General features: G+C 38.4%; 1 protein-coding gene across 23 annotated transcripts in view; it reads left to right on the forward strand.

Moving 5' to 3' along the window:
- The window catches only part of LOC145512981 (phospholipid-transporting ATPase FetA-like), a 96,888-nt gene that overhangs the window by 54,441 nt on the left and 27,804 nt on the right, over positions 1-14,643 (forward strand). For all 23 annotated transcript variants that reach the window (XR_014058991.1, XR_014059052.1, XR_014059005.1 and 20 more), the window contains one exon: positions 12,039-12,235. Coding sequence is in view for 18 of the 23 variants with exons in the window: in XM_081507996.1 (XP_081364122.1) it covers positions 12,039-12,235 (197 nt within the window). In the remaining 5 variants the exon portion in view is untranslated. The remainder of the gene's footprint in view (positions 1-12,038; positions 12,236-14,643) is intronic.

The following is a 14,643-nucleotide window of genomic DNA, read 5'->3' on the forward strand; positions in this document are numbered from 1 at the left end:
TCTTCAGAACAAGATATCTCCCATATGCCTAAGAAAGCTCAACTACCTAGTTACCTATCTGAAAGGTAGTGATAATACTTGACACCGGTAGAGGAATTTTAACTTTTTAGAATATTTTCACATTTACTTACAGCAACTTCACATCTATGAACAATAAGTCAAGAAATATTTTTCCCACTGACAAATATGCAAGTTAAGTCATAGTAAAGATAAATAACATAAAGTACTACAGAAAAATAATGTCAAAGACTCATTGTCATCAAGTCATATTTTTTATTAAAGTGTAGTTGATTTACAGTGTTATGTTCAAAGTAATTCAGCTATGCATATATATACTTCTTTTTTTAATATTCTTTTCCATTATGGTTTATCATAGGATATTGACTATAATTTCTATGCTGTTCAGTAGGACCTTGAGGTTTATCCATTCTGTATATAAAGCTTGCATCTGCTAACCCCAACCTCCCACTCCATCCTTCCCCCTTGGCAACCACCAGTCTGTTCTGTATGTCCGTGATTCTATTTGTTTCATAAATAGGTTCATTTGTGCCATATTTTAGATTCCACATATAAGTGAAATCATATGCTATTTGTCTTTCTCTTTTTGACTTACTTCACTTAGTATTAATATGATAATCTGTAGCTGCATCCATGTTGCTGGAAATGGCATTATTTCATTCTTTTTTATGGCTGAGTAGTATTCTATTATATGTATGTACCACATCTTTATCCATTCATCTGTCAGTGGACATTTATTTTGTTTTCATGTCATGGCTATTGTGAATAGAGCTGCTATGAACCTAGGGGTGCACGTATCTTTTTGAATTATAGTGTTGTCTGAGTATATGACCAGAAGTGGGATTGCTTGATCATATGGTAATTCTACTTTCAGTTTTCTGAGGAATCTCCATGCTATTTTCCACAGTGGCTGTACCAGTATACATTCCCACCAACAGTGTAAGAGGATTCCCTTTCCTGCACACCCTTTCCAGCATTTGTTATTTGTAGACTTTTTGATGATGACCATTCTGACCAGTTAAAGTGGTACTTCATGATAGTTTTGCTTTGCATTTCTCTAATAATTCATGATGCTGAGCATCTTTTCTTGTGTCTATTAATCACTTGTGTGTCTTCTTTGGAGAAATGTTTATTTAGGTCTGCCCATTTTTGGATAGGGTTGTTTGTTTTTTGTTGTTGTTGTTCATTTGTTTATGCTGTTTGTATATTTTGGAAATTAAGTCTTTTTCACGTGCATCATTTGAAAATATTTTCTCCCATTCTGTAGGTTGTATTTTCATTTTGTTTATGGTTTCCTTGGCTGTGCAAAAGCTTGTAAGTTTGATTAGGTCCCGTTTTTTCATTTTTGTTTATATTTCTATTGCCTTGGGAGACTGACCTAAGAAAACATCAGTACAATTTATGTCAGAGAATGTTTTGCCTATGCTCTCTTCTAGGAGTTTTATGATGATGTCTTTTGTTTAAGTCTTTAAGCCATTTTGAGTTTATTTTTGTGTATGGTGAGATGAAGTCATTTTTATTGAGAATCTAATATGTGCCAGGTATTATGAGGACCATAAGGATTTATAAGTCCTGGGTCCAGCTCTCAAGTATATACATACACTTTGGGGAGATAGAGCATCAATATTTGCCAGGTGCTTTACATACATAATTTTATTCAATAATCACACCTATCCGTCTAGGCATAACTTTTCAGAGTCAGTTCTCTTTCTGCTATGCTTGCTATCTCCCTGTGGAGATAAAATTAAAACATATGACAAGTCTATTTAACATGGCAGTTTGACCACATGTGAAGAAACTGTAAAATTTTTAAAAAGATCCTAAGAGCTTCCAGAGAGAAATAAAAGGCCATAAGCAAGAATCAGAATGGCATTGGCCTTCTCAACAGCAATAGCAGAAGATAAATTTGTTGCCTTCGAAAGTCTGCCAGAAAAATATTTGCATCTTCTAATTCTAAATCCATTGAAGCTTCAATAAAATGCAAGTATAAAGAAATTTTGGTATGTGCAAAGACTCAAAAAAAATTTACCCCTTACGTATCCTCTCTTAGGAAGTTTCTAAAGTATACTCAAGCAAAAGAAGAGAATAAACCAAGAAAGATTTGGAAGCCAGGAAACATGTAAACACTGAAAGGAAGTCCTAGGATAGTAGCTGAATAACAGGCCTAGAGCAGATTAAAGCAGAGGTATCTGGGTTTCAGAGGTGGTGCTAGTGGTAAAGAACCTGCCTGCCAGTGCAGGAGACTTAAGCGACAACGGTTCCGTCCCTGGGTTCCATCCCTGGAGAAGGGCATGGCAACCCTTTCCAGTATTCTTGCCTGGAGAATCCCCATGGACAGAGGACCCCGGCAGGCTACAGTCCATAGGGTTGCGAAGAGTTGGTCATGACTGAAGCGACTTAGCACGCACATCCACGTGGAGAAATCTGCAGTGAGAGTCTTCAAAGGGAGAATGTAGTTCTCTATTCAAATTCCTACAAGGTGGATTCAGCAGAGAAGTGGTGTAGATGTCTGGAGCAACTACACTAGCCAAGTAGCTGCTATGAATTCCTACATTTGTGAGCTCTTTGATGCAATCTTTCCTTCAGAAAATAGGAACTATTATCTTGAGTCGCATGCTCACTTTGGGGCACCTAGTTTAAGAAGGATGTTGAGACTTCCCATTCAAGCCCAGTGAAATGACTGTGAGAAAGTACAAATAGAAAATAAATTCCCTGACAGAGGTTGAAGAACCATCAGCAGACCCAAGAAGTTGATGAACTTTGGGAAGGCAGAAAGTAGCTAGATTGAACTGATAGGTAAGCCAGAATAGTGGCAGCTTTGGTAGCAGTGCATTCCTCTTCAGCAGAAATGCATTCCTCAAGAGTAGTTCCAAGCTTGAGTGAGCAGGAATGGACAGCAGGAGTAAGATATGTGGATATAATAATCAGGACAACTAATTTTAAAATTGACCATAAAACAGCTTGGACAACCATTGGCCCTCTGTACCATGCTACCACCCCTATAGGCATCCATACAGCAAGAACAAATGTATTTGACTTCCAGTCTCAAACAAGAGAACTGCTTTCTGAAGTAATGTAACAACCTCTGCAGAGGGCTAGGGCTTCTAATGTGGGTGTCATCACTTCAGATGCCTACCTACATAGACCTCGTGGTTCCATCTTCCCATTCAGGGGAATGGCCTGCTAGGGAAATAAAGTTATGCAAAGGAAATAAAGCCCACCTATAATGGTCAAACTACTCTTTTACTTCTGTTTTCAAGTGATCTGGAAAAAAAACCAGGAGCACGAAAGAAGAGGATGAGAACAAATAGAATAACTGACTCTGGAAAAAACATTATAATTCGAAAGAGAAAAGAACTTTCAAAAGAATCTCACTATTCTTAGAAGAAACAATTGCACAAATAAGGATAGACTGAATTTTTTTTCTTTTTTTGGCCATGCTGTGGCTTGGGGATCAACCCTGGGCCAGCAGCAAGAGTGTGGAATCTTAACCATTGGACTGCCAGGGAATTCCCTACAATTTTTTTTTAATCAAAGAATAAAAAAGGCAATCTAAGAACAACAAAAAAGAATTTTAGAAAGTAAAAATTACTGAAATTAAAAAGTCAATAGAAGGGCCGAAATAAAGAGTCAAAGAATACTCCTAGACCTTAAAACCAAAAGTCTAAGAGATAAATACTTCTTTGAAATGGAGAACCAAACCAAGAACCCCCACATGATCTCCCAGGAGTATCAGAAAGCAAAAATGGAGGGAACAATATTGTCAAAGAAATAATAGAAGAATATTTCCTAGAATTGAAGAAGGATATGAATTTCAGATTTAAAACATCCATTAAACATGATGAAATTATAGAGCTCCAGTGGTGTTTAGAAGTACCTCAAAGTTTTCATAGCGATAAGAATAAGATACTAACAAACAATGAGAATTAGATCGGCATCAGATTTCTCACCAGCACTACTGAGTCCTGGAAACCAGGAGGTTCATACCTTCAAAGTTCTTAGTTTGACCTAGAAATCTATACCCAGGCAAACTACAAATCAAGGGAGAAAGCAGACTTCTTCCTCTCATGGGAACTTTACCCTGGCTGGCAATGGCTGCCTAGGCCTTTGCATGGCTTGCTTTTTTTTCAGGGTTTAATGTCCCTTTTTCAGAGAAACCTTCTCTGCCACCAATCTAAAGTGGGCACCACCTCCACCAAGACCTTTTTTATTCTGTTAACTTGTTTTATTTTCCTCACAGCATTTAGCACTAGTTAACTTGTAATTTTCATTTCTTGACTTCTTTGTTTTCCACCTATATCCACAGTATTACAAACCTTCTGAAAGTTAAGACATTGTCTTTTATTGCCACTGTTTCCCAGTCCCTAGAACTATGTTTAACACATAATCAGTTCAGTTCAGTCGCTCAGTCGTGTCCAACTCTTTGCATCCCCATGGACTGCAGCACACCAGGCCTCCCTGTCCATCACCAACTCCCGGAGTTTACTCAAACTCATGTCCATTGAGACAGTGATGCCATCTAACCATCTCATCCTCTGTCGTCCCGTTCTCCTCCCGCCTTCAATCTTTCCCAGCATCAGGATCTTTTCAAATGAGTCAGCTGTTCGCGTCAGGTGGCCAAAGTATTGAAGTTTCAGCTTCAACATTAGTCCTTCCAATGAATATTCAGGACTGATTTCCTTTAGGATGAACTGGTTGGATCTTCTTGCAGTCCAAGGGACTCTCAAGAGTCTTCCAACACCACAGTTCAAAAACATCAGTTCTTTGGCACTCAGCTTTCTTTATAGTCCACCTCTCACATCCATACATGACCACTGGAAAATAACACATAATAGAAGCATCATTATTCTGTGCTGAGTTAGTGAGAAAGACAAATGAGTGCCTGAGCTACCAAATTATGAGCCTCTAAGGTAGAAATTATATCATATCCGTCTCTATATCCTTGGGAGTGTCTTGTACAAAGCTGTTCTCAGAAAGTATCTTTTGAATGGTTACTAAATGAAGAAATATTCTTGAATTATCTAGGTTCTTATCAGCTCAGCAATTTTGTTTGTGTGATATTTTTGCTAAGACATTGTCAGTGTAGTTAGATATAACACACTCTCATTTCTTGAAGCTGAAGCAGAAATTCTTCCCCATTTGAACATTTCATTTCTTTCCCATTTTTGGAAATGATTCTTAGGGGAAATTCTAACAGAGACAAGAAGCAAGATTAGTAAAGATGCTTCTTGATAAACCCATAGCTGAGCTGGAGTCTGGTCCTTACCCCGTGCCCAGAGCTCCCCAGAGCTCACAGTGACAATGCTTTGTGAACACTAGTCTCTTAAGTAGGACTGTATTTGTGGGACAAAGAAAAAAAAAAGCAGTGCTTGAAATTTAAATGATGCCAGAAATCCAGGCTGTACTTCTAAGGTAAAGGTACAGTGAAAAGCACAGAAGTGAAGGGCCCAAGGACCAAGGAGTATTCTTTTTACAGGCTGCCTATGACTGTGACCAGCGATGGCCTTAGTTCTTGACAAACTTGAGTATCTCTTTCAGCCTTTACTGGACACACACTGCAAAATGGGAGGTTATCTTCTCCTCTTGGGTCTGACTGGCTCTCATAATAAACAAAGTAATGTTTGAGGTTTGTAGCAACAACCAATTTCTTATTTCTTTCTTCCTATACAAAGGAAGCAGTGTGAAGCTTTAGAGACTAAGTATCAATAAGCCCCATCACAACATGAACGTTTCTTAAGAAGGAGACCATCTGCAAGGTTTTAGAAAGTCTCAGGATGGCAGGAAAATCTCTAGGAATGAGGAAAGAGCAGACTGTGTACTGCCCCCACAGGCCTCTCTGAGTGGGAGAAGCCCTGCCCTCAGGGGCTTGGTCAGATAGAACTGATTTCCTTTCTGGTTGAGGGGAGGACACAGCACTAGAAATGACTGATGGGTCATTCTTAATTATCCAGGCAACAGGGATGGAGCAGAAGCAGTGTTGCAGGTCACTCTCCCACAACTTGGGAGGATGTCAAATTATTTATTCTAATAATTTAAAATAATTAAATTAGAAATAAATTTATAAATAAGTAATAGTAATTTATTATCATCATTTTACCTTCCTTTTTATCAACTGGAGTTGATAGAGTTGGGGCTGGAAAAGTGGCAGGTAGAGGAATATGGTCTCAAATTTAATATTGGCCACATGGAAGACGCCTCTACAGATGGACATCACCAGTGGTCAATACCAAAATCAGATTAATTATATTCTTTGAAGCCAAAGATGGAGAAGCTCTATACAGTCAGCAAAAACAAGACCTGACTGTGGCTTAGATCGTGAACTCCTTATTGCCAAATTCAGACTGAAATTGAAGAAAGTAGGGAAAACCACTAGACCACTCAGGTATGACCTAAATCAAATCCCTTATGATTATATGGTGGAAGTGACAAATAGATTCAAGGGATTAGATCTGACAGGCAGAATACCTGAAGAACTATAGATAGAGCTTCTAAGGTTAGTGACATTGTATAGGAGGCAGAGATCAAGACCATCCCCAAGAAAAATAAATGCAAAAAGGCAAAATGGTTGCCTGAGGAGGCCTTACAAATAGCTGAGAAAAGAAGAGAAGCTGAAGGCAAAGGAGAAAAGGAAGATATACACATCTGAATGCAGAGTTCCAAAGAATAGCAAGGAGAGATAAGAAAGCCTTCCTCAGTGATTGATGCAAACAAATAGAGGAAAGCAATAGAATAGGAAAGACTAGAGATCTTTTCAAGAAAATTGAAGATACCAAGGGAACATTTCATGCAAAGATGGGCACAATAAAGGACAGAAATGGTATGGACTTACCAGAAGCAGAAGATATTAAAAAGAGGTGACAAGAATACACGGAAGAACTATACAAAAAAGACCTTTACAACCCAGATAATCACAATGGTGTGATCACTCACCTAGAGCCAGACATCCTGGAATGTGAAGTCAAGTGGACTTTAGGAAGCATCACTATGAACAATGCTAGTAGAGGTGATGGCATTCCAGAGGAGCTATTTCAAACCCTAAAAGATGATGCTGTGAAAGTACTGCACTCAATATGCCAGCAGATTTGGGAAACTCAACAGTGGCCACAAGACTGGAAAAGGTCAGTTTTCATTCCTATCCCAAAGAAAGGCAATGCCAAAGAATGTTCAAACTACCACATAATTGCACTCATTTCACACGCTAGCAAAGTAATGCTCAAAATTCTCCAAGCCAGGTTTCAACAGTATGTGAACCAAGAACTTCCAGATGTTCAAGCTGGTTTTAGAAAAGGCAGAGGAACCAGAGAGCAAATTGCCAACATCCATTGGATCATCGAGTAAGCTAGAGAGTGCCAGAAAACCATCTACCTTTCTTTTATTGACTACACCAAAGCATTTAACTGTGTGGATCACAACAAACTGAGGAAAATTCTTTAAAAGATGGGAATACCAGACCACCTGACCTACCTCCTGAGAAATGTGTATGCAGGTCAAGAAACAACAGTTAGAACCGGACATGGACCAACAGACTGGTTCCAAATTGGGAAAGGAGTACGTCAAGGCTGTATATTGTCACCCTGCTTATTTAACTTATATGGAGAGTACATCATGAGAAATGCCAGGCTGGATGAAGCACAAGCTGGAATCAAGATTGCCAGGAGAAATATCAATAACCTCAGATATGCGGATGATACCACCCTTATGGCAGAAAGTGAAGAAGAACAAAAGAGCCTCTTGTTGAAAGTGAAAGCGAAAAAGCTGGCTTAAAACTCAACATTCAGAAAATGAAGATCATGGCATCTAGTCCCATCACTTCATGGCAAATAGATGGGGAAACAATGGAAACAGTGTCAGACTTTATTTTTTGGGGCTCCAAAATCACTGCAGTTGGTGACTGCAGCCATGAATTTAAAAGACGCTTGCTCCTTGGAAGGAAAGTTATGACCAACCTAGACAGCATGTTAAAAAGCAGAGACATTACTTTGCTGACAAAGGTCCATCTAGTCAAAGATATGGTTTTTCAAGTAGTTATGTATGGATGTGAGAGTTGGACTATAAAGAAAGCTGAGTCCTGAAAAATTGATGCTTTTGAACTGTGATGTTGGAAAAGACTCTTGAGAGTCCCTTGGACTGCAAGGAGATCCAACCAGTCAATCCTAAAGGAAATCAGTCCTGAATATTCACTGGAAGGACTGATGCTGAAGCTGAAGCTCCAATACTTTGGGCCACCTGATGCGAAGAACTGACTCATTTGAAAAGATCCTAATGCTAGGAAAGATTGAAGGCAAGAGGAGAAGGGGACGACAGAGGATGAGATGGTTGAACGGCATCATCAATTCGATGGACATGAGTTTGAGCAGGCTCTGGAACTTGGTGATGGACAGGGAAGCCTTGTGTGCTGCAGTCCATGGGGTTGCAAAGAGTTGGACACGACTGAGTGACTGAACTGAACTGACGTGGATGGTTCATAAGGAAAGCACAGCCAGTAGAACTCATTGTTAAAGTTTAATCTGAACCATGAGGATAAGCCATTCTGTCACATAACTCAGTGAAGTGAAGCCGAACAAAGGGGAGTAAGATTAAGAAGAGTTTTATGGCCCCAGAGAAACCTTCATCACAAACAATGGAACTACTCAGTATGAATCTGCATTAGGCTAGGAATAAAAGCAGATTTTGTTCTTTTTTATCTTAATGCTCCTGCTTTATTCTCTTTCATCCCTCATTCAACTCTCAAATCTCAAATATTGAATGATTTTGAGGGTTTATTACTAACTTTTTAAGTGATAAAGGTATCGTGATTATGTGTTTAAGTTAGATACTTTAAAGATATATATTAAACAGTTTGCAAATAAAATTATATAATATGAGAAATTTGCTTAAAATAAAAGAGCGGACAGACGAAGAGGAGATTTGGAATAAAATAAAACTGGCCATGATTGATCATTGATGAAGCTGGGTTATGGGTACATAGGGGTTCATTATAGTATTTATATACCTTAATATGTATTTGAAGTTTTTCATAATAAAAAGGATTTTTTAATCTCATTTTTTGAGAATGGTCCTAGTTAGATCTGCTTCTTCCGTCTTCATACTCTTGTCTTCAAAGGCTTTCTATCAGTGACTCAAAGATGAGACCTACGGTTTTCTAGCAGTGGAGATGGGTTGCTTTGAACAATTCACACCTTGTGACAAAGGGCATAGGTTTGAAGACCTCTGAGTAGACTTGCTGCTGCTAAGTCGCTTCAGTCGTGTCTGACTCTGTGCAACCCCATAGACGGCAGCCCACCAGGCTCCCCCATCCCTGGGATTCTCCAGGCAAGAACACTGGAGTGGGTTGCCATTTCCTTCTCCAATGTATGAAAATGAAAAGTGAAAGTGAAGTCGCTCAGTCGTGTCCGACTCTTAGCCACCCCATGGACTGCAGCCTACCAGGCTCCTCTGTCCATGGGATTTTCCAGGCAAGAGTACTGAAGTAGACTTAGAAGTTCACAATAATATAATACACGTCGTCTCTGTAGATATGTGGGCATGTGATGCTGATGGAATGTAAAATTGTATAGCTACTTTGGAAAGCATTTGGCAGTTTCTTGAAGAGTTGGGCATTTATCACAAATTACAGAATTCCCTTCTTTTTATGGCTGAGTAATGTTCCATTGTAGTGTGTGTGTGTGTGTGTCTGTGTCTATGTGTGTGAGTGTGTGTGTATCATATTTTCTTTATCCATTCATCTGTTGATAGACACTTAGATTGTTTCCATTTCTTGGCCATTGCAAATAATGCTTCAGTGAACATGGGAGTGGAGATATCTCTTCAAGATAGTGATTTAATTTCCTTTGGATATATACCCTGAAGTGGGTTATATAGTAGTTTTATTTTTAATTTTCTGAGGAACCTCTATACTGTTTTCCAAAGTGACTGTACCAATTTATGTTCCCACCAAGAGTGTCATGATAGTGATGTTTATCTTTTCATGTACCTATTGGCCATTTGAATATCTTCTTTGGAAAAATGTCTGTTCAGGACCTTTGACCATTTTTTAATTGATTTTTTTTTTGCTATTGAGTTATTTTCTAAAATACTTGAGATATTAACTCTTTATCAGATACATGGGTTGCAAATATCTTCTCCTATTCCATTGTTTGACTTTTTATGTTGTTGATTGTTTCTTTTGCTGTGCAGAAGCTTTTTAGTTTTATGTAAATCCCACTTGTTTATTTTTGCTTTTGTTGCTGCTGCTTTGGATATCATATTCATAAGATCATGTCCAAGACTGCTGTCAAGGAGCTTTTTCTCCCTGTTTCTATGTTTTCTTTAGGAGTTTTTTGGTTTGCAGTTTCACATTTAAACCTTTAATTCATACCAAGTTAATTTTTGTGAGTGGTGTAAGATCAGGGTCCAGTTTCATTCTTTTGCACACATATGTCCAATTTTTCCAATCCATCTTATCTCCCTTTCAAATATTAGTTGACTATATATGCATGGGTTTATTTGGGGGCTCACAGTTCTGTTCCATTGGCCTATATATCTGTTTTTATGCCAGTACCTTACTGTTTTTGATTACTATATCTTTACAATATAGTTTGAAATCAGGAAATGAGATACATCCACCTTACATTTTCTCAAGATTACTTTGACTATTTGAAGTCTTTCATGCTTTCATATAAGTTTTAGGATTTTTTTTTTCTATTTCTGTAAAAAAAATTGCCATTGAAATCTTGATAGGGATTGTATTGAATCTATAGATAGCATGAATAGTACAGACATTTTAACAATGATTATCTCTTCCAATCTGTGAACACGAGATATCTTTCCATTTACTTGTCTTCTTCAGTTTCTTTGATTAATGCCTCAATCCTATTTGATTATGGTGTATGATCATTTTAAAATGCTGTTGAATTTGTTTTACTATTGGGAAACTTTGCGTTCATCAGGGATATTGGCCTGTATTTCCTTTTCTTATAATGTCCTTGTCTGGCTTTGGCACCAGAGTTATGCTGGCCTTGTAAAATGAGTTCAGGATTATTATCCTCTCCTCCCCAAAGTCCTTTTTTAAACATAGTTCTCAAATGGGTCTTATTTCTTTGCAGCCTTTCCCCTCTATGCCCTTCCTTTCAGTGGCAAGAAAGTTGATGTTACCTAGAACAGTAATCTTAGTTCAGTAAGAAGGTGTCATCTTTAATCTGAACATTGCCTCTAGGCTGATTCATTTTATTCAGTTAGAATTATTGGGCCTTGTTTGCTTAAGATCTCAATCTTATCTCTTTCTTCCTTTTTAAAAGTGTTTAAAAGTAAAGGCTGTTCCAGGTTTTTGATGACCCAAATTTCACTCTATTCCTCTTCTAGTTATTCACCTACCTCAAATCTTTCCTTTGTCAAAGTCAGCCCACACACACTAATATTCTAATTCTTTCCAACCACTTCCCTTAGAGCTCTAGGCTCAGTAGGCACATGGTCTGCCTTCCTATTTTACTGTCTTCTTTACTGTAAACATGATTGCCATATTGTCAGCCTTTTACATCCATTTCCTTCTCACTTCCCCACCTGCAACTGCTAGGCCAGTGTCACACATTTTATACTTTTGTTAAATCATAACCTCACTTCAATAATGGAGTAATTAAGAGCTTGGGTTCTGGAACTGGTCCAAAACCTGTCTCTCCTGGTTAGTAGACAAATAACTTTAGGCAAAATACTTTTCCATTCTTAATATCAAGTTTATTATCTAATATTAAAAGAAGAGAATAATATTAAATAATACATGTAGAGTACTTAGCACTGTTATTGGCACTTAATACTTAATGCATTTTACTTACTGTTTTGTCCTATCAAAATCCCAAGGACGGCTCTTGCTGGGCTTTCTTTTCTGTCCTGTGGACTACTGCCTAGAGACTGTGAGCTCTAGGGGGACCCCCCCCACCCGCTCTCCAAGAAAAGAGAAGCTTTGTTGAGAGAGAGACTCCAGATGGTAGAACTAAAGCAGTACATCTTGGATGAAATGTTAATTTAATTCTTTTTTTGATTTCTAGATTTTCCTGTTTTTAGGCGGCATGTGTTTTCTCCTAGCAGTTGGTCATTACATTTGGGAAAACAACAAAGGTTACTACTTCCAGGATTATCTGCCGTGGGAAGACTATGTCTCTTCGTCACTTTTCTCTGCCACCCTTATATTCTGGTCCTACTTCATTATCCTCAACACCATGGTGCCTATTTCCCTCTATGTCAGGTAGGCTTCTTTGACAGCTGAGGGAGGAGCTAACTTCTTCTGGGGGTGGATACTTCCTTCTTATTCCCCAACTAGACTGTGAAATTTCAGAAAACATAGATGCTGTGCTCTTTAACCCTTCACTTTCCAGAGTGCCTGGTGCACAAAACATTCTGAGAAATATTTAGAGTTTGCATAAATGCTTTCTATGTCCAGAATACTGTGCTAGATACTATGTGGGTTATATAATTAAAAAAATTATTCCTACCCTCAAATAATTTATAATGTACATGACTGAATAAGACATACCAACATATGAAATAATTAGAAAAAAATGCACACAAATTTTGTGTTAAAGTACAAGCTAGGCAGCCCCTAGTTTATCAATGACCCAGATTCCAGTCATTTGTAAATGATTCAGAACTCAGAATGCTTTTTCCCCCAGAAACAATGTGGCGAACTGCAGGTAGGTATTATTGTGATTTAAGTTCTTATTCCTAAAAGATGGAGAAGATGAAGGATGTTTCCTTCCCCTTTTCATGAGTACCTTGGACAAAAATTTGAAATATAGGTAAAATAAGTCTTTGCTGTATTCCAATCTCCTTTTTCAAGTTCTAGCATTCTCTTTCACATAAACTCACCCAAACACATTTTCTGCATCCTTTTCAGGTTTTCTAAACCCTGCATTGTGGCATCCCAACCCTAAAAGCACCCTGTATGTGTATGTGCTAAGTTAGCTAAATTATGTTACTAATTTATTGAATACCTACTATGTTACCAACAAAGGTACCAACAAAGGTCCATCTAGTGAAAGCTATGGTTTTTCCAGTAGTCATGTATGGATGTGAGAGTTAGACTATAAAGAAAGCTGAGCACCGAAGAATTGATGCTTTTGAACTATGGTGTTGGAGAAAACTTTTGAGAGTCCCTTGGACTGCAAGGAGATCCAGCCAGTCAATGCTAAAGGATATCAGTCCTGAATATTCATTGGAAGGACTGACTGATGCTAAAGCTGAAACTGCAATACTTTGGCCACCTGATGCAAAGAACTGACCCATTGGAGAAGACCTTGATGCTGGGAAAGATTGAAGGTGGGAGGAGAAGGGGACGACAGAGGATGAGATGGTTGGATGGCATCACCGATGCAATGGACATGAGTTTAAGTAGGCTCTCGGAGTTGGTGGTGGATGGAGAAGCCTGGCGTGTTGCAGTTCATGGGTTCACAAAGAGTCTGAACGACTGAGCGACTAAACTGACTATATGCCAAGCACTATATTAGGTTGCAGAGAAAGATACATGAGTAATAAGACAACACTTCCTCTAGATAAGCTTACAACATAGCCATGGAAACAGATACTTAAGTAAATAACTAAGGTACAATATGAAGAATGATGTGATAGAAATTAATATATGAATGCTATGGGAGCCTAGAAAGGGAATAGGTTGGTTCCACCTATAGAGTCTTAGGGATTTATAGAAAAAAGTAATGATCAAACTGATACTTGAGAAAAGAGTAGAATTTACCAATCAGAAAATATGAAAATAATATTACAAGCAGAAAGATCAGTATGTACAAAGGTTGGAGATTTTTAAAAGCTTGATCTGGTCATAGAACAGTGAGTAGCCTAGACTGAGGTGTTGGATGGTAATTTAGGATTATATTCAGGAGAACCTTGAATGCTAGGTCAAGGAGTTTGGGCTTTATCCTAAAAGCAGCAGAGATCTCTCTAAGGAAAGAAATAATATCATTAAGTGTCTGAGTTTAGAAAGGTTGCTATGGTGACTGGTATGGTGAAGGAAGAGAGGGGTCAAAACTCAACACATGAGGACTAATAAAGTCAATAGTGAGGGCCTGGGCAACACCTCCCTCACCTCAAACGAAAGATTCGTGTTGCTCAATGCAGCTGTCTCAGACAGGGGTTACTAATGAAGCAATGAAACAACACACACTAAGTATGAATGACGATAGGAAGGAAGGCACTTAAAAAGTCTGCACTGTTTTAAAATGAAGATGCTTGTTAACCATGTTGTTATTTAATCACTAAGTCATGTCCAACACTTTTGTGACCCCATGGACTGTGGCCTGCCAGGCTCCTCTGTCCTTGGGATTCTCCAAGCAAGAATACTGGAGTGGGTTGCCATTCCTTCTCCAGGGGATCTTCCCAACTCAGAAATCAAACCCACATCTCCTGCATTGGCTGGTGGATTCTTTACCACTGAGCTACAAGGGAAGCCATAGAGAATCTATAATGCATGTTATTTAGAATAAAAGTGGAGACTAACACAATTGGTAAATTCAGATAAAATGGAGAGGAAGCTGTTTTAGGAAAAAGTTACCCTACAGGCAGGCTGGGTCTGCCAAGAAATTTATCAGAGGATCAGCTCCTGTAAGCTGTTTCTGAGTCTCACAGATCTTTCCCTTCCTCTTC

This window comes from Giraffa tippelskirchi, chromosome 1, assembly GCF_054371585.1.
Source record: "Giraffa tippelskirchi isolate mGirTip1 chromosome 1, T2T-mGirTip1v1.2.pri, whole genome shotgun sequence".
Classification (NCBI taxonomy): domain Eukaryota; kingdom Metazoa; phylum Chordata; class Mammalia; order Artiodactyla; family Giraffidae; genus Giraffa; species Giraffa tippelskirchi.